This window comes from Cucurbita pepo, chromosome LG05 (genome assembly GCF_002806865.2).
Source record: "Cucurbita pepo subsp. pepo cultivar mu-cu-16 chromosome LG05, ASM280686v2, whole genome shotgun sequence".
NCBI lineage: Eukaryota > Viridiplantae > Streptophyta > Magnoliopsida > Cucurbitales > Cucurbitaceae > Cucurbita > Cucurbita pepo.
Window position 1 is genome coordinate 4,865,329 of NC_036642.1, and position 27,445 is coordinate 4,892,773.

The 27,445-nt window shown below is 37.6% G+C and overlaps 3 protein-coding genes and 1 long non-coding RNA gene across 9 annotated transcripts; all 4 read left to right on the top strand.

The window, feature by feature from the left end:
- Window positions 1–790: 790 nt before the first annotated feature.
- On the top strand, window positions 791–3,466 carry LOC111796010 (GDSL esterase/lipase At4g10955-like). Of its 5 annotated transcripts, none has more exons than XM_023678689.1 (3): window positions 791–980; window positions 1,751–1,856; window positions 2,305–3,466. In XM_023678689.1, exons 2-3 carry the CDS (start codon window positions 1,795–1,797, stop codon window positions 3,278–3,280), a joined length of 1,038 nt encoding a protein of 345 aa, XP_023534457.1. In that variant the 5' UTR covers window positions 791–980; window positions 1,751–1,794; the 3' UTR covers window positions 3,281–3,466. The 5 variants fall into 5 exon arrangements, with proteins under 5 accessions (XP_023534457.1, XP_023534453.1, XP_023534452.1 ...); XM_023678685.1 differs by having other exon boundaries at window positions 792–980; window positions 1,115–1,856; XM_023678684.1 differs by having other exon boundaries at window positions 792–980; window positions 1,702–1,856.
- A 1,404-nt stretch (window positions 3,467–4,870) lies between these two features.
- On the top strand, window positions 4,871–20,113 carry LOC111795950 (uncharacterized protein At4g10930). 2 transcript variants are annotated; one of them, XM_023678594.1, is made up of 14 exons: window positions 4,871–5,398; window positions 5,588–5,670; window positions 8,150–8,240; window positions 8,411–8,460; window positions 9,523–9,589; window positions 13,003–13,112; window positions 14,009–14,074; window positions 14,554–15,137; window positions 15,228–15,311; window positions 15,457–15,532; window positions 16,162–17,362; window positions 17,456–17,530; window positions 18,329–19,414; window positions 19,530–20,113. In XM_023678594.1, the coding sequence occupies exons 1-14, from the start codon at window positions 5,327–5,329 to the stop codon at window positions 19,743–19,745; spliced, it is 3,861 nt and encodes a 1,286-aa protein (XP_023534362.1). In that variant the 5' UTR covers window positions 4,871–5,326; the 3' UTR covers window positions 19,746–20,113. The 2 variants fall into 2 exon arrangements, with proteins under 2 accessions (XP_023534362.1, XP_023534364.1); XM_023678596.1 differs by lacking the exons at window positions 4,871–5,398; window positions 5,588–5,670; window positions 8,150–8,240 and having other exon boundaries at window positions 13,007–13,112.
- On the top strand, window positions 10,943–12,628 carry LOC111796054. Its single transcript, XR_002815276.1, has 2 exons — window positions 10,943–12,212; window positions 12,297–12,628. It is a non-coding gene; the product is annotated as an uncharacterized LOC111796054 (long non-coding RNA).
- A 3,794-nt stretch (window positions 20,114–23,907) lies between the features above and the next one.
- Window positions 23,908–25,571, top strand: LOC111796006. Its single transcript, XM_023678681.1, has 3 exons — window positions 23,908–24,460; window positions 24,532–25,051; window positions 25,136–25,571. The coding sequence occupies exons 1-3, from the start codon at window positions 24,145–24,147 to the stop codon at window positions 25,374–25,376; spliced, it is 1,077 nt and encodes a 358-aa protein (XP_023534449.1). The 5' UTR covers window positions 23,908–24,144; the 3' UTR covers window positions 25,377–25,571.
- The last annotated feature ends 1,874 nt before the right edge of the window (window positions 25,572–27,445 follow it).

Below are 27,445 nucleotides of genomic sequence, written 5' to 3' on the forward strand. Positions count from 1 at the left end.
TAATATATTATTCACTTTAGAAGGACTTAATTGCAACTTTTTAATACATAAATAGGTAAAATCCATTAAAGGTAAATTTGAGAATTGCGCATTTAACTAAAATAAAAGTTAAAATCAATATAACTCATATAATTGATGGTAAGATTAGAGGTTCAAATTTTCGTACTTTCACGTTTTTAACAAATTTTAAAAACAATTAATATCGTTAGAATAGGAAATAGCATAATTAGCAAATGATTGAAGAGTTGATATTGTAGTAATTTTGCAGTTATTATTACAAGGTTAATTAGTCACTTGAAATATCGTACACCAAACTTAATCATATATATTTTATCGTTCATTTTAGGACAGAAATTAATGTATTATTTTTTTTTTCTTTACGTCTATTTTCTCTCTCTTTGCATATTATAATTAAAATGAATTAAAATTTAATAACTTTGATGGTAAGTTTTGAAGCATTGAAGAAGGAAAATAATTTTTAGGCCTCATTTACGTGTAATTTTTAAAAATTAAATTTATTAACCACTATTTCAACCTATGAGATTTATGAATTTATCTGTTTCCTTATCTATTTTTACTTCTGGTTATGAAATCATTCATATTTAAAAAATAAAAAAGGAATGAAAATTTATTTTATTTTTGAATTTTGTTTCAGAACTAATGGTTAAAAAAACATGAAAATTATTAAAATATTGTGATAAAATAAGAAATAAAAAAAATTAAAACAAAAGAGTTAACAATACATTTACTTGGTAGGTTATAAACGATAAATCAGGTGCGAGGGAAACTTGTAATTAAATTAAAAAAAGGCAAAACCTCCCAAGAGAGTCGGTGTCTTGTTGCTTTTTATCTCTCTCCCCGTAAAGGTCAAGCGTCGCCTGTAAATTGAAATCAAGAGCTTCCGATTCCGAATAACTTGCATTCATCGACGAAGTCCTTCTTCAAAGCGTCGGTTCGGCCGATGCATTGCCGTCTGTAAGGTAATTTGTGAGTCCATTGCCTTTTACCCGTCTGATTTTTCTCTTTACAGACTCATTTCATGGTAGGCGTCTCGTTTTTATTGTTGTTCCTTTCGATTTGCAATGTCGTGTTGATTGTTTCAATTTTGATTTAGATCGGCAGTGGTTTCTGAAATGCCAATGTTTTTCATCGCGGAGATTGTTTGCATGTTTGAAGATCAAAGTTGTTGATCTCCTCTTTCCTGGACTTCCTTCTTGTAACAGTGCTAATTATATCGGACTTGTGATTTTTGTTTCGATAGATCTTCTCGTTTTGGCTTTCTGCAATTGATGCTCTAGACTCTGGAGCGTGATGTTCTGGAAAACGATCTCGAAAAAACAAGCAGTTATTTTATATGAGAATAAAGAGAAATAATGGATAGCTACATTGTGGTTGTATGAGAAATCCAGAGCAATAGCGAATTGGTTTAGGTTAATATGTTGTTTTTCTGCTCCCGTAGCTTAAATAATCAATACTCTGGTAGTTTTGGGGCAGCGCCTTATCTTTTTACTAGATGACAATAAGCTAACGGACGAACCTTTTTTATACATAAATTTAAACCTTATTTTTTGTTCAAAGGTTATATTTTCATTGTCCGATAAAAAAGAAGGAATTGAACTTCTGTAAATTTTGCATTTTGGTGAACAAACTTTTAATTGTTACAATTTTTTTTCGTGCTTGATGTTACAATGTCCGAGACAGGTTCAATGACGTTCTAATCACTTTCTGAACCTTGTCTTCCTTGGTGAAGAGCAGCTTGGCTTTCAGGTGGAAAGGAGAGGAATCTTGAGTGTAATGGCCTCTGAGAGGGAAGTTTTTGAACTTTCAGGGCCATTACACTTGACTCCTGTTAATTGGTAAGAATAATTTTTCCTCCTATTGTCATAAAAATAGAAGTCCAATGTTTATTACTATCATATGAAATGTTGAAATGTTTTCAGAGGGTCCCTTAGTTGATCGGCCCAAATGTTCACTTATTTATTTCCAGCTTTGGCGATTTGTACATGAACCAAGTAGTTTTTGTTAGAATCATATTTTAAGACAATTATTTAGAGTTATATTAGATTTTCTTGTTTGAGTTATTTCCTATTTGAATTATGATTCAAAATTAGACAGATTTTAGTATAAATAAATTGTTCGGTCTGTATCAATTCTATGAACAATAAAACCTTAACCCTTTTTGCATATGCTCTATTTTCCCCTCCCTGAATTTCATAGTTTGTGATGTTTTTTTAATAATGTTTTATGTTGTTAATGATTATTTTAAATTATTTGATTGAGTAGATGATAACATTATGACTGCAGGGAGAATGCCGATCACAGAAGGTCAGTTGCTGCTTGTTTGGTTCAAGGTGTCTACATATTAGAACGGGATCGACAGGAGAAGCGTCAAGGTTCTCAGGCCTTAGCTCCCCGCTGGTGGGAATTCTGCCACTTTCGGTTGCTTCGTCCACTCGTCGATGATGTTGACTCTTCCATTTTTGGTGCCGTTTATGAATTTAAACCAATGTTGCTTCAAGGCGACCACAAGAACGATGGGAGTCCCCGTTATGTGATTGCCTTCCGAGGCACCCTGACCAAACCAGATTCTGTCTCTCGTGATATAGAGTTAGATCTCCACTTCATTCAAAATGGTCTGCATCGGACATCACGGTTTGAGATCGCAATGCAAGTGGTCAGAAACATGGTTGCTACTGTTGGTGATTCAAATCTCTGGTTAGCTGGCCATTCCCTGGGGTCAGCCATGGCAATGCTCACTGGAAAAACCATGGCAAGAACAGGCATTTTCCTCAAATCATATCTCTTCAATCCACCATTCTTCTCTGCACCAATTGAGAGAATCAAGGACAAGAAATTGAAACATGGAATACGGATTGCTGGCAGTGTTATCACAGCAGGACTTGCCTTTGCTTTGAAGGCCAGTAGCAATAACCAGAGGAATCCACCCGAGGAACCCTTTTTTGCCATTTCAGCATGGGTACCATCTCTATTTGTTAATCCATCAGATCATATAGGATCAGAATACATTGGATATTTCGAACACAGGAAGAACATGGAAGAGATAGGTGCAGGAAGCATCGAGCGATTAGCAACCCGAAACTCGATCGGAGGTCTTTTGATGAATGCAATTGGGAGGGATTCAGAGCCACTTCATCTCATTCCATCAGCAAACCTGATCACAAATTTATCTCCTGTACAGGACTTCAAACAAGCTCATGGCATTCACCAGTGGTGGCAACCACATCTGCGGTTGCAGTCAAATATCTATAGGTACTCCTAGATATTTCTGCTTTTGAACTTGTAAGACCTGTATTTTATCAATTATGTATGTACGGTGGATTAGCATTTGAGAATTGTCTCTTCGTAGGTTAAATTGCAAATTGTTAACGGAGCTAAACCATTTCATTTTGTTTAGGTTATCCTTGTTTATAATTCTGACAAGGGAAAATCTACACCTTCATGGATACTTCGAGTTGTTATTTTAGGAAATGTGGGGAACTTGCTATCCCCAGGTTCACTCAAAATTTAGGGGTTTCAACAATCCATTAGATTTGGAAATTCATAGATTTCCCATTAAGATCCTCAATATGAACTCGATACCCATATTTTCATCACTTGAAAGACGATACTGCAGCCTACCTAGAGATGATTTCTGTTTTAATGACTTGGTGTTTATAGTAAATGTCAAGTTCTGTAAGTAAGTTTGGATGGATGTGATGCGTTTTTGCAGCAATTTGGGTCTTTTACTGATAATGGGAGTGGTGGTTGGGCCTTCTTCGCTATAAATGAGGGCCCTCTACCTAATTTGATGGTTGCTTGCTTAACAAAATAATCACGTTCATCTCCACTTCACTCACTATCTTAATGGTAACATTTAATATGCCAAGAATAAATAGATAATATTTATTATTTTGGGTGTGATCATATATCTATCTCGCTTGTTAAACATTTCAATTACTTCATAAGTCAAATCGATCATTTTAAAATTGAATGATTTTAAACATGTAACAAACTACGTTGCAAAGAAACTTGTTAGTAATACTAGTTTTGCAACTTGTTAGTAATACTAGTTTGAAATTCGAATAAGTATTATAAAGAAGATTGATTATGTCTAGCTTGTATGAATCAATACATGCAATCTAAACTAGATATAATTGCAAATAAACTTAATTATTGATTAAACTAAACTTAGTCATTGGTTAAAGAAAAGATTAAATAAACTTAATTATTGATTAAACTAAACTTAGTCATTGGTTAAAGAAAAAATTAAATAAACTTAATTATTGATTAAACTAAACTTAGTCATTGGTTAAAGAAAAGATTAAACTAAACTTAGTCATTGGTTAAAGAAAAACACAGATGATCTTTTTACTCTATTTTCAAGTTTACTTTACAAATATAACATACATACATGATTTTATAGGACCTCAAAATGAAAAACTCTTGACTTGCCTTGCCATGAACATTTTCAAAGTAGAACTTTAGATTAACGTTCACCCAAAATTTGTAACAATAAAAAAATAAATGAAGCTTGACTTTTCTTTAACGTGACATGAATTGCAACATTAAATATCACCCCCATAAAGTGACATAATATGTGCCTACCTAACTCAATCTCAATTATATAATATATATATATATATGACCTATTTAGTTTGGATATTTCACTTTAATTTAAAATATGACCCGATTTGACCCGACCCGTCTGTAAAGGACGGATTTAGTTAGAGTATCTGGCTTGGATTTAAAAACATGACCCGACCCGTAGACCCTTACTAGATAGACACCATTGTTTGATGAAGTTTATAATTTAATATTGGTGTATATTTGAAAGTTGAGAAGTGCTCCTGTTAATCGGTCAATGGGTACAGAGAAGCCCAGATAATTGGCCATGGACGGGCCCGCCGTTCTGTAGCCCAATTCAAACTGACTGACAGAACCTAAAATCGTCGGACCTTCTCTCTGGAAAAACCGAGCAAAGAGAGAAAATCCGGAAGAGATAGAGAGAGAGAGAGATCATCGGTTCCGCAATTTCATGTGAAACTTACCTACCCTCTTCTGCAATTTTCCATTTTCAGCGATGATCTGACCGCCATCGCCACGGAACCTTCACAGAACGTGATTCTGAACAAACAAATTGCCCTGGAAAAGCATTCCAATGGGCTCCTCTAAATGGAGTTCTAGCTCATCGGAATTCCACTTCATCAACGTCTAAAATAGGAGTTGTGGGGGTACTCTATGGGACGGGTGATTAATCTACACCTTTCTGCATCGTAATTGCTTGAACATATTCCGTTATTTGACCTCTAGGAATCCTACGAGTAATATGATGGAGGAGGGTTTGGTTCCAAGTGGGAGAACGGAGGAAGAAACTGCAGAGGCTTACGATATCAATTATGTAAGTTTCTAGTTAGTATCTTTGTTTTTCTCTTTGTTTCTGTCGCCATCAGCTAATACTACATAGTATGATCGTATTGAATGCAGTAGAGGCCTTTTGGAGTTGAAAAGAATCTGTGGTTATGTTCATATCTTATTCCCCCTTACGATTTTCATCATGGTTATTGATACAGTTGTTCTCGTGTTACAGGAGGTTTCTGATGAGGTGGAAAGATGTGGGATATGCATGGATGTCATTGTTGATAGGGGTGTTCTGGACTGCTGCCAGCACTGGTACACATGCTTACTCAGTTTCCGTTCCTGGAAATTTCATGTCATTTTATGCTTGATTAACTTCTGAAAGATGGATTTTCTTTCGTATCTCTCTCAACTCTCAGCATCCTCTCAGTTTGATTTAGTTTTAGCCATGTCTCTTAATGCTAGTTTAGATGGAAGACAGGAATTACCCGATCTCTTTGTGCTCTTTAGAGAAGAATAGAAGCTTTTCTCTTTGACTGAACTTCTTGAGGTGAAAAAGGTGTGCATAAGGGCTTCCTCTTTCTCATGAGCTCTCTTTCTCATGCTTGAAATTAGTAGTGGCGGAAATAGATTTGAAGTTCCTAGAAATAGAAACCTAGATGGCTGAAAGGCTTTCTGTTAATTTTGGAGTTTAGTAGGTGTGTGGTGACTAGTTCTTAGGAGGTGTCGGTTAGCTTAGGTATGAAACCTTTTGCATAGCTGGTCAAAGGCTGAGCGTCCATCCAGGTTGAGAAACTGGTATAAACTTAACCATACTTGTGGAATGAAGGTTAATGAGAAGGAAAAGGAAGTTGTGAATAGGGATATCATTATAATTGTGTCTAAGAATTGCTTTCATTACTATTGATTTAACTGGCCAACCAAATACCCTCTTGAAGTTCTTTTTGGCATTGCCTCTTATCCGTCACAATTTGTGCTCATCAAGTCTCGCGAAATTTTCTTCAAAATCAAGCCCCAGAACTACGTAATTTGCTGAGAAAAATTTGAGGTTAGTCTAGGAGGTTGCAGATATCCTTTTGTTCCCCTACCCAAAGTACGTTTTTTTTTTTAATTCACGAGAGAAAAAATAAATAACGAGGGACGATGCTATTGAATTGAATTTGTGATGAAATTGCGGTGAAGTGTGATCAATCTACGGAAGCTTTGAATTTCTTTCACAGTAGCCGTCACTGGTCACTACTATAGTACTTCCAATTTGGATTTTCTCTCGCTTGTTCACCTACTGCATTTCCTAAGAAGTGAAGTTTGCTAGTGGTGCATTTGGTTACGCTAAATAGTTTGCTTACGTGTAATGCTCCTGAATAACCTCCTGTTCAATGATACAAGTTATCTGATTCAGACATGCTCTTTGTATGATGACATCAACATTGAAAATTTATCAATAAAGGATTGAAGAACTTGATTCATCCACCATATAAAGTTGGCAGGTCCTTTACAAAGCTCAAGTGCCTTTATTAGTAGCTACTCCAACTTTCAAGGTGTACCTATGTCAACTCCAATTGTCCACAATCATGTAGTGGTCATCACTATTCATTGTGTTCAAAAGATCTTATGTATTTTTTTCAGCTTTATTTTGGTGTTATTATTTTGTTGAACCGTGTCACCCAGATAAATACCCTTGTCAACTTGTGTTGCTTTACTGCTTTCGTTAAGAATGTCGATATATGATGCTACTTACTAGAGGGAGATATGTGGAAAGGCTGTCTATTTTACAGTAGATTGAAGTTGCAAGGCTCCAAAGCCTTCATTGTAGGGAGGGAGAGAGGAGAGAGGGTAGGAGAGATGTTTCCACCATCTTATTTTCAGGTTCAGTTTTTGTATGCATTGGCAATTGGGCTACAAGTACAAACCTCCATCATCTTATTTTTAGGTTCTGTTTTGTATGCATCGAGTATTGGGTTAGAATTATAAACCTTCTCTTGGTTTTCTGCGTCCACTGTCAAACAGGGAGACGTCTGACGCAGTGAATCTCATATAGTTGTTAAGGGATTTTCCAGTTAGTTTGAGGAGGACAGATATTTTTGCAATGCACCTGCCCTTAGATGTTCTCTTTATTCCTCATTTTGGAAGGTGAAACTTCCTAAGAAGGTAAAATCTTTTGCTAGGTAGGTTTTACTGGAGAAGGTGAACATATTGGACCTTGCTTAGAGATTTGTCCTTTTATTGAGGACCCACTGATGCATTGTCTATTGACGTATGGTTGAGGGTCTGATCACGTCCCTTAGAAATGTCTGTTAGCATCTTCCATTTTGGAACGGAGACCACATTTTGTTGCGGTTTGGGGTTTCTTTAGCCTGCATAGAGATTTTTGTTCTTTGATCCACGAGGTCTTTTGGGTTCCACCTCTTTCGAGACAAGGGATGGTTCCTTTTGAGGGTTGGATTCTATTGCAGTTTTATGGCACATTTGGATTGAGAGGAACAATTGGATTTTTAAAGGAGTAAGAGCTAGTGATGAGGTTTGGTCTCTACGGCTAGGTTCAATGTTTAGTTCTATAGTTATCTGCTAGGACTTATTCTTTTGGGTGGGAGTCTGTTTTTGTATAGGTAGTCGTCATGATTCCTTGGTTTGCGCTGTCTTTTTGCATGCTCTTTTATATTTTTTTTCATGTTAAGCAAAGTGTTGATTTTCATAAGAAAAATTTATCATCCTCTGTCCATATTATTTTCTGGTTCTGTTTTGTATGCATTTACAAATGGTTTATAATTATAACAATTTGTCCATCTTCTTTCAGGTTCTGTTTTGTATGCATTGACAACTGGGCAACTATTACAAACCTTTGTCCACTTTGCCAGAAAGAATTTCAGCTCATCACATGTGTTCCAGTAAGTTACACATTTCTTCGCTCAAAGCTATACCTTTTGCTTACATTTTTAGCATTGTTGCAGGCCTTTGCTGTTACGTATTATTTCATTTCCTCACTGGAAGTTTGATTTCTCGATAAAGAAAAAATTTGAGGAATAGCTGAAATTTGAAATCTTGATCTGGTTTGTAGGTGTATGATACTATTGGGAGCAACAAAGTAGATGAAGAATCATTTAGCAGGTTTGCTTATTTCATTTTTTCTATTATTTGTACAATTATTTATGCTGATCTCCAATGCATTTATGTGGTATACATGGTGTTACAAAATGGCTAGCAAAGGAGAATACTATCATATTTACTGATGCATATTCATCAGAGCTGTATTCTAATAATGATGCAATTTGGACTCTTAAAACTGAAAAGAAAGTAAAAATAGCTGTTTTCACATTGCACAAGAGCTTTTATTCTGTTGGACATTACTGAACTGGAGCTTGTGCAATGTTGGTTGACTCAAAATTTCATCAAGATGGTTAGTAATGTGCATGGAGCAAGTTGGGTGGAAAAGTTATCAAATTAGCTTAGATGCAATTTTCTGGGATGTGCAATGATGTTAAGTAACCTCCCATAGTGGTTACGCATGCCTCAAGCGGTAGGTCTTACCAGATGGAGGAGGAATAAATCTTAACAACCTACTAGAAAAAAAAAAAAGAAGAAATCCTTAAGCCTTTTCTTGCCACAGGATTGACAAGAAGATAAAAATCTCTTACGTTCGTACAAACTCATACATACGCACATACGCACATACGCACATACATACATATGTATATTTATAGGAGTCCTATTCTAGTGAAGAGTAGAGAATGTAATCTATATTCTGTAATATATGGCACCACACTCCATTTTCTGTTACTTTTTCACCATCTGATTACAAGATATGACAGTGAGAATCGTCAAGGGTCACTCAAGTTGTCCTAAACACTCGTAAAAACCTACAGTGCTTGTTCTTGTCAGCATAATATACCTTTAAAGGTTACAGATAATAATAGCCCTCTTGCCCATGTCTCATTGCTCCTTACTGATTTCTTGGCTGTCCAGGCCTTGTTACAATGTATTTGCTTTGGAGAGAATTAAAGTATGTTTCCTGGAATTCACATATTTATATTTATTGGTAATAATTGCTACACTTATTAAATTTTCATGTGGAATTATATGTAAATCGTCAAATTGATCCCACTTATATTTTCACTCTTATTAGTTTTTCAAAATCTAGTAAACTAACATCTCATGTCTACTTCTCTGCAGAAATGACGATTGGTGCTTTGAGGGAAAGAGTAACATCTCTTTTCCATCATACTATATTGACGAGAATGTAATTTGTCTTTCTTTTTTAATCCTTCTAGCACTTTTGGGGTCAATTTTCATCAACATTTGTTCCAATTTTCTATAATAACCGACAATCACTACACAAGAAAAAGAAGATTTTTTGATAATTTTAATTTTCTTGGGAGTCCTGATAAGATGAGCTGCTCTTTTTTTTTTTTTTTTTTTTTTTTTTTTTTTTTTTTTAATTTTATTTTATTTTTAAATAGTTTTNTAAATGAACTAACTTTCATTTTTGAAAATGCTGGATCATCATAATCTGTGGTTTTCAAACTTTCATTGAGAATCGGCGGGTGGTCTAGGTTTCAAGTTAGTGCAAATCTTGCGCAAAAGAAATATTTCTCTCTTTTTTTTGGGGGGNGGATATTTTTGGAGATCTTATTCAATAAAAGGCCATGTGGTTCAAATCGAAGATGATTTTTGCAATGGAGCATGGGGTACACTATAGGAATTTGAGAAAGAGGCTGGGTTGCAAGGTTTCAAATTAAAAAGTTTTGGATGAAAGCAGTAGTTACGGAAAGATTCTTAAGGGCTGATTCTGTTTGTTGCTAAAGAATGATTCTCAAGGGCTTTCATGCGGCAAGGATTGAAATTGAGATTTCTCATCTTCAAGATGCAGATGATACAATTATTTCAGCCCAAACCAAGAAGATTTGCTTGAGAATTGGTGGTCTGTTATTTCTACTTTTTTACATGCTTCAGAACTTTCTCTTAATTTAACTACAATAGCTGTCGTTGGGATTAATGTTGAAGAGGATGAGTTGATGCTCTGCCTTTCAATTACCTCGGGATTCCTTTGGAGGAAATTAGGAAGAAAAAAAAAAAAAAAAAAAAAAAAAANNAAAAAAATCCTTCTGGGACCAGGTGATCGATAAATTTGCAAAAAAGATATGCAAGTGGAGTAACCTTACTCTTTCTAAGGGAGGTCGTCTTACCCTAGCCCAATTAGTTCTTTGTCTCCCTCTTTATTATTTTTCGGACCTGAAGGCTCCTGTGGGAGTTACTCAGGAAATGGATAGGTTGGTGAGGAATTTTTTCTGGGATAGAAGAATGTATAAACAGTGTAGCCACTTGGTGAATTGGGAAAAACTTCTCCCCCATTACTTTATGGTGGTCTCAGCTTTGGAGCCTTCCAGCAAAGAAACAATGCAATATTACTAAAGCGGTTGTGGAGGTTCACTCAAGAAGAAGGGACTCTTGGAGAAGGGTGATAACTAGTGTTTATGGTGAAGAGCCAAATGGGTGGAGGACTCTAGAGCCTAAGGGAAAAGCGAGAGGAAAGCCATGGTTCGAAATTGCCAAGAACTATAACTTCTTCTTCAAGTTTCTTCTTAAAGTAAGTAATGGGAGTAAAGCTAGATTATGGAACGACAATTGAGTGGGGGTTATAACACTGTATGAGAAATTCCCAGATATTTTCTCCATTTTGATGAATTGGTGGTCTGTTATTTCTATCTTTCTACATGTTTCAGGCCTTAATCTTAATTTAAATAAAATGGTTATTGTTGAGATTGATGTTGAAGAGGATGAGAGAAGGCACAATTGCAATGCTAAGTTGTAGAATTGATGCTCTGCCTTTCAATTACCTTGGGATCCTTTGGGGGTAAATTTTCAGGAAAAATCTTTTTTGGGACCAGGTGTTTGATTAATTTACAACAAGGATTCTAAAGGAGGTTATCTTATCCTAACTCAATCGATTCTTTGTAGTCTCCCTCTCTATTATTTTTCGGTCCTGAAGGATCTTGTGGGAGTTACACAGGAAACGGGGGATTTTTTTTTTTCTTTTTTGGGATGGAGGAACTCATAAACCGTTTTGTCACTTGGTGAATTGGGGAAAAACTTTTCTCCCATTACTTATGGGGGTCTCGGTTTTTGAGCCTACCAGCAAAGAAACAGCACCTTATTACTGAGTGGTTGTGGAGGTTCACTCAAGAAGAAAGGGCTCTTCGCAGAAGGTTGATAGGTCGTGTTTACGGTCAAGAGCCAAATGGCTGGAAGACTCTTTGAGCCGAAGGGAAAAGCGAGAGGAAAGTCATGGTTAGAAATTTCCTAGAACTATAACTTCTTCTGGTTTCTTAATTTTAAAGTAAATAATGGGAGTAAGGTTAGATTTTGGAAGGACAAGTGGGTGGGGGGTCTAATGCTGGATGAGAAATTCCCAGATACTTTCTCCATTTCGATGAAGCAGGATGCGGAATAGTGAGGCGATAGATTGGTAGACTATGGAGAGGTCTCTTTGATAGGGAGCTGGAAAGCTGGGTTGGGCTGATTGATGCACTTGATGTTGTCCAGTTGGGAGAGTCCAATGACCGATCTTTGTAGTCTCTTGATGCAGGGGGGGTGTTCTCCTCAAAGTCTGTTTTTTTTTTTTAAGTTGATGGGTTCTGCCTCTTCAGTGAAGTCTCATATTTTAAATGCTATTTGGCATTTTAAGTGCCCTAAAAAGTGAAGGTTTTTTTTTGAGGTCTATAGTTCATAGAATTTTGGAATACTCGGTAAATGGTTCAAAAGAAATGCAGGAACTGGGTTCTCTCACTGTCGGTGTGCTGTCTTTGCCTTGAAAGAGGAGAATCTGGATCTTTTGGTTCTGCATTGCCTATTTTCTGCCAATGGTTGGTTCTCCCTCATGAATAGCTTTGGGGTGAGTGGTTGTTTGCCGATATCTAAAGAAAGCTGACTCCTAGAGGCGTGTTCAGGGTGGAAAACGCCCAAAGGGCCAACATTTTGTGGTCTTGTGTGGTCAGGGCACAGGTGTGGCACGTTTGGCTGGAAAGAAATCAGAGGGTCTTGGAGGATAAGTCTTCTTATTTTGAGTTTTTTTAAGTGAACAGCATACAGTTTCTAGTTGAGCGTATAGTCACAGGAAATTCTCTGGTATTAAAACCTTACTACAGTCTTGAACAACTGGAAAACGTTCTTTTATTTTGTTCAAGGCTGGGGCTCCTTCTACCCCGGCCTCTAGGTTTGTTCACCCCATTTTTCTCCTTTTAATGCAATTCTCATTTTTCATAAAAAGAAAAAAAAAAAAGAAAAGAAAAGGAAACGAAAGCAATAGTTACGGAAATAAGTAGTTCAATTGAAACAAATACTTGTCTACTCAGAATATCCATATTATTTTCTTTATATGCTAAAGTTTAAAAGATGTGAGGTAATAAATTATTAATATTAGGAAGGAGATTTAGTTCAGATTGATCATGTATTATTACAAGTAACGTTCACATAAATATTGCCCTGGAAATTTCAAATTTGGTACAGCACTAATTTTTTTTTCAAATTTACTAGAAATAAAGGATGGAAACTTTATTGCCCTGGAAAATGTTTACCCACTTTTACTGTTATATTATAGTATTGAATAATTGAAAGTCCGATGTATAATTACTAATGTACTGCTTCATTTTGTAGGCAGTTATCTGCTTGGATGGTGATGGCTGTAAGATTAGAAATGGATCTGGGTTTACTGAAGGAGAATCTGATCTTGATACCTCAATTGCTTGTGACTCTTGTGATACATGGTAAAGTTGGAGCATTCGGCCCGAAGTACACACATGCATTGATGCTTGCATATGTATATATTCGTATGTTCTCATGTGCATATATACATGTATTTGCATGCATGTTTAAGCATATGATCTACATATATAATATATTTATGATTGCCTTTGTTCGGTGTTATTTCCAATAACAAGCATCCCTTTCTTAACCATGCTTGTAACTTCTCAAATACCCAAAGAAGATCAGATATTTTTTGGGAGCTTAGTCACAAAGGTGGCATCAATTCACAAGGTGATCCAAAAGAGACAGTTGAACTGCTCCTTATTGCCTTGATGGTGTGTCCCATGTACAAATAGTAACGAAGTTCAGGACAACATCTTTGTTAAATGCAACTTTGCTCCAGAGTTTTGGTGCACCATCCTTAAGGCTCAAGGCTTTCTATTGACAATGGCTCTTCATTCAAGAAGAAAAGGAAACATTATGGCTCTGGATTTCTTAGCTTTCTTTTGTTTGTTCTGATTAGAAAGAAACAATTGCATCTCCAACACTCGGGTCCTTTCTTAGTATGATCAGCTGGAGTTCCCTTCCGTCAATTCTCATCATTTAAAATTTCAAAAAAAGTAGTCAACTGAGTTGCTTCTTTTTATTTTTTCTTTCTTTATTTTTCTTATATTACTGATTATTTAATTAACTCTTTTTTTTCCCTGGGTTAGCTTCCCCATCCCGCATCCTTACATTGGTGCAAGGCAATTTAATACCTTGGGTTCATTTTTCTCTCTCCATTATCTCTATATTTGTTTTGGATACAAAATGATTATGTAGAATGATTTACTGATTTGTGTTATGTGATTGAGTTCAAAACTGAATTATATTGACTTTTATTCCATAAGTTCACGTTTTAATTGTATGGGGACAGGTATCATGCATTCTGTGTTGATTTTGATCCTGAAGATACAACTGAAAGTACATGGTTATGCCCAAGGTTAGTCAGAGAAACTGTTGTTTTATTATCTTTCTAGATTTTGCAGTTTCCATTATTGGATGCAGAGTAATCGATTTACTCCTTTATGCTTCGTAACTATTGGTTTAATTCAGACTGATTTTCATGCATACTGTAAAAGCTTGAAACTACTATAAATGTAATAACAATGACTGATTGAGCAGGAAAAGTTTTTTTTCAGCTTTTTTCTGATAAGTTTATAAACCCCGCATTTAAAGTATTATTGTGCAGCGCATGCTTCTTTCAGCCTTGTTTTTAAAATGCGAGGTGATTAAAGATAAGATTTGACATAGCATTTATGTAGGTCCTTTAGAAAAAATGTTTGAAGTTCAACTAGTTCTATAAAATGACCAGTCTTACAAGTTCAAATTACATTCTTCAAACTAAACCCAGATTTACCCAGTCCTGGGTTTGCCTCTTCTTTATTTGTCTTTCACATCTGTATTATGGTTTTCCTGCAGATGTGGGGCTATTGATCAGGAAACTTCTATCAATGATTCAGTTCTGAAGTTTAACAGTGACTTTGATTCAATGAATGCTTCGGTTGCACAAAGTTTTTCCAGAAAGGTGTCTGTATCCGTTGCTGATACTGGAGAGACAGCATTGGTTGTCTCAATGATTGGAGGAAATCAGGTTAATGAAGTACAAACTGATAACACTTTGTCAACCGATGAAATTGAAAAAAATAAAAAAATTGAAAATTTCATATTGGCTTCGGAAGCTAGTAGGCCAAATGCCACTGTATCACCATTGGAGAATACTCTCGTTCTGCCAGCCCCATCAATGGAAATTACTTCTGCTGTTCCAGCACTTGGGGACAAAGAATTGGAACTTTCTTTGTCACATGATACTCCCATCAGTTTTCATTATGATTCCCCTACAGATGTTGGGTTGAAAACAAGTGCTGATGAAATTAAGACCGAGTCAAGTAGCCTTGAAAGCACCAGAAGTTCCTCAAATATATCCCACCCTGTAAACAAAATGTCTAAAGATGAATTGAGCATGGGTCTTCATCTTGGTTTATCTGTGGGCACATTCTTGTCTGGTATTTTTCCATCTAAAGATATCAATCAACAGGAAATTTATCTCTATGTTTAGGCTTAGCTCATTGCTGTTATTTTTAATGCATTTTTAGTTGATTACTTGAATGATGAAAATGGGGATCGAAGTGTTCACGTTAAGCCGGAGTTGTTTTCTTCAGAAGGACACTTGTTACAAGGTACGGAAGTATTTCCTCTGTTGCTTTTGGGAATTATTGCAAGTCCAGAGAAAAGTTCAAATTGTTTTACCTCTTTATGTAGTTTTTGGAAACTAGGAAGGAGTTCGTGGTGTTTCTGTACTCACTTCTTTCTGGATATTTTCAGTTGATAATGTCGCATCTCAAACCACCCCGGAAGCATCTATACTTATTGGTGTAAAGAGGAAACGCACAGATTGCAGGTTAATTCTATAAACTATCAAATGCAAATTTATAGAACAGTTTCCAGCTTATCAATGAAAAGTCTGCTTCTTAAGCAAAAAAAAGTTTCCAGCAATTCGCTCCTCGCAATGTGTTTACAGACTGTTTCAATGTTGTTATCTAATAACAGTTATCTTCTTTTCTTTTCTTTTTTGTCTCGCCTATTGGTGTAAATACTTTTTGTTCTCTTTCTTTTTTGTCTCGCCTAACACAATATCAACATTAACCCACTTAATTTCTGACTTTTGATGCCAACTCACTTAATTTATGAATTGACTAGCTTCCTTCGCTTTAGGAGCTGATACTCAGTTTATTCTTGACCTCCCATCTCTGGATGATAAAGAAAGTTAACCATTCCAAACCAAAATATTAAGTTTTTACTGCCCATTAAGAACTTCAGGCTTAATAAGCCTTTGATCTCCAAACGTACTCTTGTTTTGCTCCAGAAGCTCTATCGTTGATGAATTGTGTTTCAAGTGCACTTTTTGACCAATGCTAATTGAAATCTACTTAGATGTACATGCTTCTTTGACTTATATTCTACAAATTCCATTTAGATTAAATTTGAATCTTATAATCTGTTGTCATGATGGTTCCTGAAATCCCTCAGTGATCACATCCAGAAGACTGCTGATAATGGAGGTGATAAAGCCAATTCTGATATAAAACTTGTTCTGGGGAAGAATCAACCAGTTCCTTCTAAAAATGATGTGGAGCTAACTGAGCAAGATGATACTGCAAAGAGTTTGGCTAGGCCATTAGTTCCTACAGAAGCCAGCTTGAAGCGAATATCAAGAAAGAAAGGTGTCAATGCTGATATAATGAGTATAGTTCGGGGCCGAAACCGCAGGCCCCCTCCAGGAAGGGGGGCATGCTCAAATTCTAATGATGAAGAGTTGGATGAGCGAGAAAATTTGACTGGTTTGAGAGTCAAAAAGATCATGAGAAGAGCTGGCGAGGATCAGGAATCATCCATGCTAGTTCAGAAACTAAGAAATGAAATAAGAGAAGCAGTTCGCAACAAATGCGCAAAAGATTTTGGGGAAAACCTTTTGGATTCTAAGCTACTTGATGCGTTCAGGGCTGCAATATCAGGCCCTAAAACCGAGACTCAGAAAAGATTATCAGCTTTGGCTGTGAAGGCGAAAAAATCATTATTGCAAAAGGGGAAAATACGTGAGAGTCTGACAAAGAAAATATATGGGGCTACTAATGGAAGAAGGAAGCGTGCTTGGGACCGAGACTGTGAAATTGAATTCTGGAAGCATCGTTGCATAAGAGTGAGAAAGCCCGAAAAGATTGCAACTTTGAAATCCGTCCTTGACCTCTTAAGAAATGGTCCGAGTCCAGATGCAAAACAAGATTCTGAAGGCCAGCCCACAAATCCGATTCTTTCTCGATTATATGTAGCAGATACATCCGTCTTCCCACGGAATAATGACATCAAGCCTCTCTCGGCTTTCAAATCTTCCTCTTCTTTGGATCAGAAGAAAGATCCACTCACAGGGACTAGTAAGGTTCCAACGAAGGCTGGTATTCCTCCTCTGGCAGTAAATGCAGGGAATAGTTGTTCCGTGTCTGCCTCGAAGAGTGCTGCGGGTTCTAGTAAAGGAAATCATAGTGGAAACTCAGAAGCATCAGTTGGTTCTAAGATTAGACCACAGAATACTGTTTCTTCTACATCCAATAATGCAATTGATAAAAGAAAATGGGCTCTAGAAGTTCTTGCTAGGAAAACTGGTGATGGTTCCAGTGCAGCAAACAAAAAGGACGAAGACTTGGCTGTGCTTAAAGGAAATTATCCATTGCTAGTATGTATTTTCAGTTTCTTGTGCGGAACTTTATATAATATTTTGTATGTCTGAATTTTGAAACATATGGTCGTGTTTTGTTTCTGTAAACAGGCTCAGCTACCAATAGACATGAGACCAAAATTGGAACCCAGTCGCCACAATAAAATTCCCATGTCAGTAAGGCAGGTGCGGAAGATTTTGTGCTTTGACAATATTACTTCTTTGCAAAGTTTAAAAATGACTTTTCTCCTCCCTCTTCGTGTGTGCTTAGAAAGAGTTTTCCAAGTGCCATATTGACCAAATAAGGAAAAAAAATTATTTGAAAAATGAGAGAGAGCTTCTATCAGGAAAAGGAGAGAGTTTATTGACCATTGCTTTGGATGCTACATCTCCTGTTATTCAATAAAACTGCTAGTTTCTGTTTGTTTGTTTTGGATAGGAAACAAATTGTAACGGAAAGAATGAACAATTACAGAAAGGGGTGGAATTACAAAAGGTTCATTTAATTGGCCAAAAGATGTCTATAATTGTTAATGGGAGAGTATCATTTTCACCATGATAAAGCAGTCACTAGAAATGTTTCGAGTCAAAAGGCTTCCCCTTGCGGTTAAAACTGAAAGTTCTCTTTTCTCTTCAAGTTTAAGACTCCAAAAATGCTTTAGTTAAAACTGTCAAAAGATCTTTTCGAAATTTTAAATTAATACTGATTATGTTGTGTGGTTACTCAATTGGATCCTTGTGTTGCAGCCATTAATTTTAAATATACACTTCAGTTGCTATATTACTAATGGTCCTTGAGTATCCTTGAAATGTATGCGGCAATTTTTTTCAATTGAGCGCTTGGTTCAAGAACCTTCTCGTTGATTTCTGTAGACCATCCATTTAATACATCTGATGGTGGTCAACTGTTGTACTTGTTTAAGTTGATTGAATGCCTCAAGTTGTTCGTTTATTTTCATTCCTTTTATTGCAACTTATGCACAGGCTCAGCTTTACCGCCTGACGGAGCAGTTCTTGAAGAAAACAAATTTGACAGTCATGCGCAGAACAGCAGAGACAGAGTTGGCCGTTGCAGATGCCATTAACATAGAAAAGGAGGTTGCTGATAGGTCAAACAGCAAAGTTGTATATCTTAATCTTTGTTCTCAGGAGATATTGCATCGCACCGACACTGGCAGATTAAATACAGCAGCAGCAGATTTGGATTCCTCATCCCAGGCAAATGATCCGATTGATGGAACTGAACTAGCCACTCATCCAGAAACAGATCCTGAAGTTCAAGAAGCACTAAGAAATGCAGGTCTTTTATCTGATTCACCTGTGAGTAGCCCTCCACACAGAACTGAAGTCGATGATGATGATGCCCCAATGAAAGACTTGCAAGACGATGAACCTGAAAATGTAATAGAAATGGATGACCAGCCAGATTTGGATATCTATGGTGATTTTGAGTACGATCTAGAAGAAGAAAGCTGCTTCACCACGAAAGCTACCACCAAGGTTTTGAAACCACCAGATGAAGGTGAATCAAAATTGAAAGTTATTCTTTCCACCCTAAACACTGAAAGTTCGATTCAGGCATCAGATGCCGAAAAGTCTGAGGGAACGGAGAGTGTTGAACTTCTGAAGGATGCTTCTTGTTTGCCGAAAAATGAAACTAATGTGGAGGCCGGAACAGCCCCTTCAGAGGGTGAGAATGAAGGCTCTGTTGCTGTTCCTCTGAATAGTACCGAAGTTGAAGAACCTTCCTTGGCAGAATATGAAGAACTCTATGGACCTGACACAGAGCCACAAATTAAGAATCTTCCAGGTGAAACTCCAACAGATGAGCGTTGTGTGCCTACTCCAGCATTTGGTTCCGAGCAGAAAGATTCTTCCAATGATGGAAGTTCTGTGCTAATTCAAGATGGAAATGAATCGGACATTAAACGTGAGGAGAGTGTAAAAGGAGCAGTTGCTACCACTGTTTCTCCAATCCCCACTGCTGGAGAGGGTTCTCCCCACAAGAAGGGGAAAGCCAATGCTGATGACAATAAGCAGTCTGATAGCAACAATTCTGTAGCTAAGAAGGTCGATTTCTTTCATCACTTTATCCCTCACCCCTGAACCATCGTTCTATTTTTTACATCGAACTGATCGAATAACGCCTCAAATATTATAATCTTTGGAGAATAACTCAATGCAGGTCGAAACATACATCAAGGAGCACATCCGACCTCTGTGCAAGAGTGGGATCATAACACCCGAACAATACAGATGGGCAGTCCAAAAAACCACCGAGAAGGTCATGAAGTACCATTCCAAAGATAAGAATGCAAATTTTCTTATCAAAGAGGGTGAAAAGGTGAAGAAGCTTGCAGAACAGTATGTAGAATCAGCACAGCGGAAGGGCGTTGATTAACATCAATCAACGTCATTTCATTTCATTTCTCGAGTTGTCGAAGCTTCGTGTAATGTTGTCGAAGGGGTGCTGGTTAGGAATCCGACATGGGAGTTCCATATTCAGTAAGCAACTATGTTTCTGATTTAGCTCAAATTCTGTCCTCACACAATTGCAAATTGAAGCTCCATCTTTCTTGAAGAACGCATGAGAATCCCTTTTAAAAGCTATATATAATAAAAAGAAAGTGTAATTTTCTGTCTAAACAGAGACAAGAAACTGGTGGGAGTAGCCTCTTTATTATGGTTGATCTCCTGTGATTGTTAGTTAAATGCATTGTTTTAGTTGAGGACAGATATAATCTCAGCCCTTCTACATAATTTTCTCTATGGCTAATTTGGTTCATTTTCAAAGTGATTTACACTAACACAAAAAAAAAGCCCAATATCCATTTATTTTATCTTAAAATTTAGTTTCCTTTTTATTTTCTTTTTATCCACGTCAGCAAAAAAAGTAACGAAAAAATTATGAATAAATCATCTGCTTTTCTTTTGATTAATAATACCCAAAAGAAAAAAGAAAAAAAAACTGAATTTCAAATGGCAGAAAGTGGATTCCGGTAGTTCTGGAGGTTGAGAGCAATGAATTAGCCACAAACAAAAATCCATGGCGATTGCATTTCCATGTCCAAGCTTCCCATCACTGAAGAAACTCTCTCTCTCTCTCTCATCTTCCTCTACCCACTGATCAAACTCTCGCATGTTTGTAGTTGAACATGGAGGATTCGCGAGATGATCTGTTGTGCATTAGATACCGGAGTAAGAAGAGGGCTAGAAATAGCAAGAAAGATCATAACAATGGCGGAATCGTCGTCAACAACAACAATCAAAACCAAAACAACTGCGTTAACAAGAGGACGAGTTTATACGACTTCTTCTGGTCTTTGCTCTTTTCCCTCTCTTGTCTCGTCTGCTTGTTCTATTCCAAGCTCGTCCTTGGTTATGGTGATTCTGGTACAATCCTTCAATTCAATTTGTTTTTTCTTCTGGATTTTTATTTTGGTTTCTTGCTGTTTTAACTGAACTTTCCTTTTCTTCTTTTGCGCTATGTTCTGACTCATCTTTCGTAGAATGATTTTGTGGAACAGAATGGAGGATACTGTTTAGTTGATTGTTTAACACAGTTTGGATCTTAATGTTACTTTTTCACAATCTTCTGAGTGTTTTATTGATAATGTGATTTCGCTTTCCTTCTGTTTTCCCATAATTATTACGCAAATATGTTGTTATCGAGGGGATGGCTTGAATTTTTATCCGAATTCCTAGGTCTCACAAGGAAAAAGTAAATGATTCTCTACGCTATAAGAATCGTTTTGAATTGGTTTATCTAGGCGCTTCTTTGTTTAGAAGTTCTCTGTTTGATGATGATTGCAATAGTTTCTCGCTCGGAAATGGTTTTGAAAGGTTGATTCCTTGTACTTGTACCTTAAATTAGGTTGGAGTTACTGAAGTCATGTTTTCCAGGAGATTCTTCTTCTGTGAATAGCACTATTTTCCCTAGTCCTGGAAATCAGAAGCTAGATGATTACGCCTATTCATCCATAGCAAATGGAAACAGTAGTATGAACTCTGGATCGTCTGAACTCAATGTGTCAATGAACTGTAATGAATCCTATGTTCATCACAACTATGCAAATTCAAATTGCTCACTTCCAGAGTCAAAGGCATTTGAAGTAGCAGTCTTGAGTGCACTTGGATATCCATCTTTAATGTGCCAAGTACAACAGTCAGAGAAGAAACAAACTCATCAGAACATCAGAAGGTCCTAGTGGCAGAAGAGCTCACCCCACATATCTTAATTTGGACGAATTTCGCAACATTACGATGAAAGATAAAGAAGGCGACATGCCTGATCAGTTAGTTAACATTACTCATCGGCTTGAACCGGATGGATCAGATTACAACTATGCATCTTCATCGAAAGGTGCAAAGGTTGTTGCTCATAACAAGGAAGCAAAAGGAGCATGTAATATATTGGGGAAAGACCATGATAAGTATCTGAGGAACCCTTGTTCTGTGGGAGAAAAGTATGTTGTGATTGAGCTCTCAGAAGAGACCTTAGTCGATGCTGTGATTGAACATTATTCTTCTAATTTCAAGGCATTCAATTTGTCTGGCAGTTTGAGCTATCCAACGGAGACATGGCCTAAATTGGGAAACTTTGTTGCTGCCAATGTAAAACATGCTCAAGTCTTCAAGCTTCCTGAACCAAAATGGGTTAGGTACTTAAAGTTGGATGTTCTTAGTCATTATGGATCAGAGTTTTACTGCACAATGAGTATAGTAGAGGTTTATGGTGTGGATGTCATGGAGAGGATGCTTGAAGATCTCTTTGTCACCTCTTCAGAAGCTGCTCCAAAGAAAATTTCAGACGAAGAGCCTAATTCAACCGTGTCGACTTCTTCAAATTCAGATTTGGCTCAGTTAATGAGATAGACGACGATGAAATGAACTTATCGACTACCGGTGCATGGAGAGAAAGTATGGATGATCAGGCAAGTCTTGCTCTAGAGGTTGCAAAAGTTCCCACGAATGTTAATAAGTTTCCTAATCCTGTAATTGAAGTTAGACAACAGCTGAACGGTAGACTACCTGGTGACACTGTCCTGAAGATCTTGATGCAGAAGATGAGGTCACTTGAGACTAAATTATCTGTGCTAGAGGATTATATCAAAGAATTGAACCGACGACAAGGGAAACTTCTACCGGATCTCGAAAAAAAGATGGCTAGAATGTCATTGCTTCTGGAGAATACTAAATAAGTTGTCAAGGATCTCATGGTTTGGAAGGAGACAATTGTGAGTAACTACTTTCATGCATTTTCTGACTAGTTACTGCAATAAATACTTATACCTTTACCATTTTGTTAGGAAAAAGAAATAGCTGAATTCAAATCATGGAAAACAGCTGCTACATCGCTAATGAATGAATTGGCTACAGAGAACAATATGCTCAGGTTAGATAAAGAAGTTCTCCTAATACATAACTTGTATGTTATTTTCTTTTTCAATAAAGTATCCGTTTATTTGGTGCAATGTGTCTTATATTGGCCTGACCCTAAAACAGCTATCTTAATTTTCTTGACCTAAAAAGCTAGAGAACTACTTTTGATTGGCATGTTGTCAGTAGAATTGGTGATTTACACTGGGAATGGATGAATTTATACATTTTATATGAATCTTAAAAACCTTTAAATGTTTAGTTATTATATTAAGTTTCCAACTTAAGGTAATCCGTCAAGTTCGGTCCAAACGGAGGACCACTTGCCAATCTCCATTTTTCAATTCCACTTCCCAACAAAAAGAGCAAAATATGTGTAAGAAAAACGAGGTACTAATGAACTCAAAGGTTTGTATAATACAACTTGAGTAGCATTTGAAGGATAGTTGAGATGAGTTCATGAATTTGTGTTTTTTTTTCCTCAACATATTTATCTGAATGTTCATTTTGGCGTATCAATTTTCTTTTTTTTTTTCATAGTTTCACTAAGAGATGATTTTGCCAGTCATTTAAACACCCTCTGTCTCTCCTTACAGCTTAGATATTGAAAAAATTGCAAGCAACCAAGCCAAGCTGGCAAGTAAAGAACTGGCAGTGCTAGCCGTGAGTTTTCTTTTCATGTGCACTGCAACTCTGAGGCTGTTTCAGCTAAAATTCTGAAGTTTTTTGGTGACTGCCAATCCGGCAAGGCGGGCTCGGCGAGTAGTGGTTGGGTATGGATGCTTGTTAGCAGCATGATGACGGTAATCCTTCCTTTCATATATAGTTAGCAACTGTTGGTCCCTTTTTGTAGTTCTAGTTCCTTCACCCTCCATAGGTAAATACAGAGGAGGAGCCGCATTTACCAGCAGTGACCCCAAAACCAAAAAGAGGGTCCCCGGAAATGAACGAAAATGGGGTAAGACTAGACTGGAGCCTCTTCCTCTTTAACCATTTTATACCTTTTACCTTTTCCTCTTTTAACCATTTAGTTTAGAAGTATAAAACTAAATTGCAAACTAAATCCGAACCGAGGACCAAATATCAATTATGTAATTCTATCTCTATAATTTCACTAAAAGCCCTCAAGTTTTAAGGTCTCTAATTGACAGATGGGCCAACTTTAGCAGGCATCCACCAAAATCAAACAGACAAACACCTTAACTTCAACTCCCACGTGGCAGACAGCCACCTAATCCACCTGTCCACTCACACGCCACTTCTCATCGGATAAGCCCCTTCCTCTCCGCCACAGAAAAGAAACCACAAATTTCCCACCACATTTCAAATTCCACCCTTCTATAAACCCACCTCTCTGAAAACCCAATCCCCCCCAAAAAAATCTACAACCCAACTGCCGGGAAATTGATTAATCGACGGCGATGGGCTGTGCGTCTTCTAAGCGAATTGAGGCCGCCGTTGATGTGTACCGGCCGGCTCCGGCTAGCTTTGCAGTGTTCGATATAAACGCCATCGAGGAGCCTTGGGTTAAAGTGGTGGAGGAGCCACAATCGCCAGCATCTCCAGTGAAGGAGGAGAAAGCTGCGATTGTTCCGGTTCCGATTCTTGAGAAGCTCAGTAGTTTGGAATCTGAGACTCCTCACTCTTGGGATGAGGTCAGTAAGGCTCTTGAAGATCTCAAACCCGCCCTCCAACGCGAGCTCCAACCTCCTCCTAAGCCCGTTACTCCTAACCAAGGTATTAAATTTTCGTTTGACGTTGTTCCCTACTCGTTATTGAACTCAATAAAGAATTTTCTCTTGTTGCAGAACCGCCGCCGTCGAAACCCGCCGCAGCCGCCGTCGGTAAACAAGCCCCACGCAAGAGCTCCAGCTTCCACACGGTGGCAGAGCTCGACTCCAAGTTAACGTCTTCCACCAAGCCAGCCGCCAAGTCTTTCAGAAACGGACCGACAAAACCCGAGCCAACAATACCCGAGCCAAGAACCGGCGACCCGGACCGGTTCAGGTCCGTTAAAGAGAACATTTTTCTATTAAGGGACAGACAGGAGAGGGAAAGAGAGGGGCAGAAACCGGTCCGGTACGACCCACTGAGTGAGTTCCCAGAGAAGTGCCCGCCGGGAGGAGTGGAGACGGTGGTGCTGTATACAACATCGTTGAGAGGCGTACGACGGACGTTCGAGGACTGTAACAGAGTGAAGTCGGTGCTGGAGTTGCAGCAGGTCGTGGTCGATGAGCGTGACGTGGCATTGCACGGTGACTTTTTGAAGGAGCTCAAGGAGTTACTCGGCGACGAGGCGACCGTGCCGAGACTGTTTGTGAAGGGAAGGTAAATATTAAAGCACCACCGCTAAATATACTATGATAAAAATCATCCATAAGGTTCGGATTTTTAAATCCATATACTCAACAGGTACATCGGAGGGGCAGATGAAATAGTAGCCCTGAACGAGATGGGGAAGCTCCGGAGGATACTACGGCGAGCGGCGGTGGAGACGGGAGCAGGGCGGCAAGGGTGCGAAGGGTGCGGCGGGGCAAGATTTGTGCCATGTTTGGAGTGTGGAGGAAGCTGTAAAGTGATAATTGGGGAGAGAAAGGAGAGATGTGGAGGGTGTAATGAAAATGGTCTGGCTCGTTGCCCTGCTTGCCATTGAACGAAGGCTTGATGGAAGATGGTGAACTTCGCAGTCCATACTTATAATGTGTGTTTTTAGTGTAATTTTATAGCAAGAAATGCTTGTGGAATTGGGATAGAAAGTTGGGAAAATATAGAAAGGGGGGAATTATTCATTAATGATCATGTCGTTACTCCTTAGATTCTAATCAATTTCAACACTTACTTTACTGGTTTTGTGTGGCTAAGTTTAAGACACGAGGGAGTAGCATGCGTTGTAACATTGCGCAATGGGGTTAAGTTTAAGACACGAGGGAGTAGCATGCGTTGTAACATTGCGCAATGGGGTTACGATGCTACAGTTACCAAGTCAAAATGAAGCAAAGGCGGGGTTACGATGCTACAGTTACCAAGTCAAAATGAAGCAAAGGCTTACAGACTCTATCCAAGAACAATGATTCGAGAGAGTCGAAATGTGGCACCTACGAGGTAGCATCTGTTAGACGAACACGACTCTCCATAATAGTATGATATTGTCCACTTTGAGCATAAGCTCTCGTGGCTTTGCTTTGGGCTTCCCCAAAAGGTCTCGTACCAATGGAGTTAGTATTCCTCACTTATAAACACATGATCATTCCCTAAATTAGCCGATGTGGGACTTCCATCATCCAACAGCATCAATGCAGCGCCTCCTTATCAAGGAGCTCGATTTACTGTTGTTACTACTACAAGCTTTCAAAATAGAACACAAGTAAATACAACAAAAGAGATTTGGGACTTGTCCACACTAATCCGTGTACTAAACTTTTTGGCAGTTGAAGTAGCACACAACTCGATGATTAGGAATACTCATTGTCCCACCTGGTAATCCCTACAAACTAATATGAGTCATTCTAACATGATTTGTTATCACCCACATATATCTTAGGAAAATTCTCAAGAAACCACCTAACATATTACCTCAAGAAAGACACGTTTAACTATGAAGTTCTACGATTAAAGGCGCACTTTGCCGATATATGTAATAACTTTTATTTCTTTTCTGTTAGTATAAGTAGTAACTCCTATTTCTTTTAAGTCTTTCTTAGTTATCATATCTTAGGATCACTCTTATTCATGTTGGGCTCGGTTCATTCATGTACCCCCTCTTTTACTCAGGTGTCACACGTCTGTTGTCTCTCAGCCACTAGCGCTTCTGCACGCCCAAGCGTCTTCAACCTCCGTAGGCTACAAATTTTCAAAACTTTTAAGAAATTCCCATTATGTCCCTAACTCGATTTTCTCTTTTACAATAGTTATTTCTTCCCAATTTCTTCTAGAAAAGTGTACATCTACTCCTAACAAATCCATATAATCAAGTTGGAGTGATTTCAATACATTATAGACGAAGATATGGAAGCTTGAAGTCTCGAGTTCAACCTATCACATTACCTTCAAGTTCAAGTTCAAGTTCGAATCCTCTCTTTCAATGCCCTTTTCTCCCAAATTCCTCCATGCAAACATTCGTTCACAGCCCCTCAAATTTCACAATTCCAACACCATTTTATGGGTTTCAATCTTTGCATATGTCCTTGGCTTAATCTCGAAGTAAACCTCCTTTAAAACACTCCTTAATCATATGTATATTAAAAGAAGATACTTAATAAAACATCGTCATTATTATATTTCATTGCTTGTATTAAGGTTGAATTATGTACGTATGTGATTATTGTAATCTTCAAAGCACCAACAATGAATTTTTATAGGAAAGTTATTAAGTGCGATCGTCACTATATAACTACTCGTAATTATTGGTCAATACATATTCAAATATCGAATCGTCTCTTCTTTTCATGACTTTTAAGAATTATTGATTCATACTCATATGGAGTTAGTTTTTGATATAACCATTTGACCAATCTCTACATGCTTACATGCTTTCAACTTTATACAAAATGTAATTTGTTCCTTTAAAAAGAAAAAACACATATAATTGAGCTTGAGATGTGTTCTTGTTTGGCCCAACCATATAATTTCCCTAATATTAATTTCTTCCACAACTAGGGACCAAAAGCCCACTCAAACCTCCATTTGTCTCTTTGCACCAAAAACTTTATTTTATTATATGTA